The sequence below is a fragment of the Gallinula chloropus genome (genome assembly GCF_964237585.1).
Source record: "Gallinula chloropus genome assembly, contig: HAP1_SCAFFOLD_448, whole genome shotgun sequence".
NCBI lineage: Eukaryota > Metazoa > Chordata > Aves > Gruiformes > Rallidae > Gallinula > Gallinula chloropus.
The window spans coordinates 20,331-23,014 of record NW_028168738.1 but is presented as its reverse complement, the minus strand read 5'-3'; the positions used below and the strand labels follow the sequence as shown (position 1 = coordinate 23,014).

Below are 2,684 nucleotides of genomic sequence, written 5' to 3'. Positions count from 1 at the left end.
TCCCTAGATGAGAGTTGGGGGGCTGAGGGGTCCCTAGAGGGGAGTTGGGGGACTGGGGGGGGTCCTTATAGGGTTCCATGGGGCTGGGGGGGTCCCTAGAGGGGAGTTGGGGGGCTGGGGGCTCCCTATAGGGTTCCATGGAGGTGGGGGGGGCTGGGGGGGGTCTGTGGGGGTCTCTGTGTGTCCCTGGGGGGGTCTGGGGGGGTGTCTGGGGCTGGGGGGGGGGGGTCTGAGGGTCCCTGGGGGGTCTGTGGGGCTCTGAGTGGTCCCTGTGGGGCCGGGGGGGGGCTGTGGGGGGGTCCCTGGGTGGCCAGGGGGGGTCCCTGGGGGTCTCTGGGGGGTCCCTGTGGGGCCGGGGGGGGGCTGTGGGGGGGTCCCTGGGGGGTCTTTGGGGCGGGGGGGGGGCTCTGGGGGGTCCCTGGGGGGTCTTTGGGGCGGGGGGGGGGCTCTGGGGGGTCCCTGGGTGGCCAGGGGGGGCTCTGGGGGGGGCTCTGGGGGGTCCCTGGGGGGTCTGTGGGGCCGGGGGGGGGCTCTGGGGGGGTCCCTGGGGGCTCTGGGGGGTCTCTGGGGCTGGGGGGGGTCCCTGGGGGGCCGGGGGGGGGGGGTCAGGGGGGTTCCTGGGGGTTCTCTGGGGCTGTTGGGCTGACCAGGGCCCCGTCCCCGTGACGTCACGGAGGCGGGACGCTCAAACTCCACCGTTTATTGGCTGCTGTGCTTAGAGACGGGCGGGGCCAGCAGCCAATCAGCGGCGGCGCTTTGCCGCCTCGCTCCCTGATTGGCCGCTGGCTCAACCAACGGCAGGAGGAAGGGGGGAGGGAGTAAAAACCGGGCGGCCATTGGCTGTCGCTTAGCAACGGCGCCCCGGACGTCAGCGAGCCCGCGGCGGCCTCCGCGCAGCCAATCAGAGCGCGGCGCGAGGGCCCGCCCACCAATCCTCCTCCCTCATTGGCTGCCGCCCGCCGCGCCGACACCGCCCAGCGCGCCTGTCACTCACACGCCCCCACCGCTCCCTATTGGCCCAACGCGCAGCCAATAGGAGCGGGGTAGGGGCGGGGCGGACTCTTAAAGGGGCAACGCGGCCGCTGCGGCTCTTAAAGGGGCAACACCCCGCGCGGTGGGGCCCGCCGGAGGGGTAGGTGTTGAGGGGGGGGGGGGCGGGTTTTGGGGATGCCCCCTGCCCCCCCCTCGCCCCTCAGAGCGCCATGGCGGCCCAGCCCAGGATGAGGAGGGTCCCGCCGAGGGGTGCAGCTCGGTTTAAAGTGGGGTCCCCGCTCAGCCCGTGGTAGTAGAAGGGGACACAGAAGAGGCCCAGCCCGGCGCAGAGCAGAGACCCGGCCTGGGGGGGGTGGGGGGGGGGACACGACACGGGGAGGGGGTTAGAGGGGGGTCCCAGGGGATGGGGGTACTGGGGAAGGGGGGTTGTGGGCAGGAGGGGTTGATGGGGGTTGGGGGGTGGCTGGGGACTGGGGGTTAAAGGGCGGTTGAAGGGGTTAAAGGGCGGTGCGGGGGGGGGGGGGGGGACACGACGGGACCAGGGGAAGGGGGGGGGATAAAGGGGGAGGGGGGGATAAAGGGGGAGGGGGGGGATGGAGGGGGGGGATAAAGGGGGAGGGGAGGGAGGGGGGATAAAGAGGGAGGGGGGGAGGGAGGGTAAAGGGGGGGGGATAAAGGGGGAGGGGGGGGATAAAGGGGGAGGGGGGGGATAAAGGGGGAGGGGGGGATAAAGGGGGAGGGGGGGATAAAGGGGGAGAGGGGGGTAAAGGGGGAGGGGGGGATAAGGGGGAAGGGGCGGGATAAAGGGGGAGGGGGGGATAAGGGGGGAGGGGGGGATAAGGGGGGAGGGGGGGATAAAGGGGGAGGGGGGGATAAAGGGGGAGGGGGGGGATAAGGGGGGAGGGGGGGATAAAGGGGGAGGGGGCATCCCAGGGAGGGTGGGGGGGGGGTCCCAGGGAAGGGGGATACGGGGGGGTAGAAGGGACCCCCCCACCCACACGGGAGGAGGGTAAAGGGTCAGACTGGAGTTTGGGGAGGGGTTATGGGGGGGGGTGGGGGGGGGGGGATGTAATGTGGGGAGGGGGTTACAGGTGGGGGGGTTATGGGGGGGGTGGGGGGGTGGGGGGATGTAATGTGGGGGGGGGGTTATAGGTGGGGGAGGGGGTTATAGGTGGGGGGGGGTTAAGGGTGGGGGGGGGTTTATGGGGGGCAGGGGGGGTTATGGGGGGCAGGGGGGGGGGTGGGTTACCCACGCACCAGGGCCGGGCGGCGGCAGTGGGGGGCGGCCAGCAGCGCCAGGCTGTGCAGCAGGTGGTACCGGTTGGCCGTGTCGTAGAGCTGGGGGGAGGGGTGGGGGGGGATATTGAGGCGGGGGGGCTACCCCATGACCCCCCCACACCCACCCCCCCCCCCCACCCAGGACCCCCCCCCCCCCACTCACCTCCTTCTGATACTCATCCCGGTCGCTGCGGCGGAGCCCTGAGGGGGTGGGATGGGGTCAGGATGGGGTCACCCCTCCCCCACACCCCCCCCCGTGTCCCCCCGACCCACCCCCCACCCACCATGTGCCCCGTAGGCTGCGGCCGTCACGGCGGCGGCTCCGCTCAGAGCCCCGACCCGAGTCCAAACCCGCCCGGCTGCGGCCATGGCCACGGATACCGGCGCTGCTTCCGCTTCCTGACGCGCCCACC

At 72.6% G+C, this 2,684-nt stretch overlaps 1 protein-coding gene across 1 annotated transcript; it reads right to left on the bottom strand.

Annotated features, from left to right (window-relative positions):
* Positions 1 to 1,159: 1,159 nt before the first annotated feature.
* TMEM256 (transmembrane protein 256) lies at positions 1,160 to 2,661 on the bottom strand. Its single transcript, XM_084280669.1, has 4 exons — positions 2,556 to 2,661; positions 2,435 to 2,472; positions 2,251 to 2,331; positions 1,160 to 1,336 (listed from the first exon to the last, which is right to left on the bottom strand). Exons 1-4 carry the CDS (start codon positions 2,638 to 2,640, stop codon positions 1,193 to 1,195), a joined length of 348 nt encoding a protein of 115 aa, XP_084136795.1. The 5' UTR covers positions 2,641 to 2,661; the 3' UTR covers positions 1,160 to 1,192.
* Positions 2,662 to 2,684: the final 23 nt, after the last annotated feature.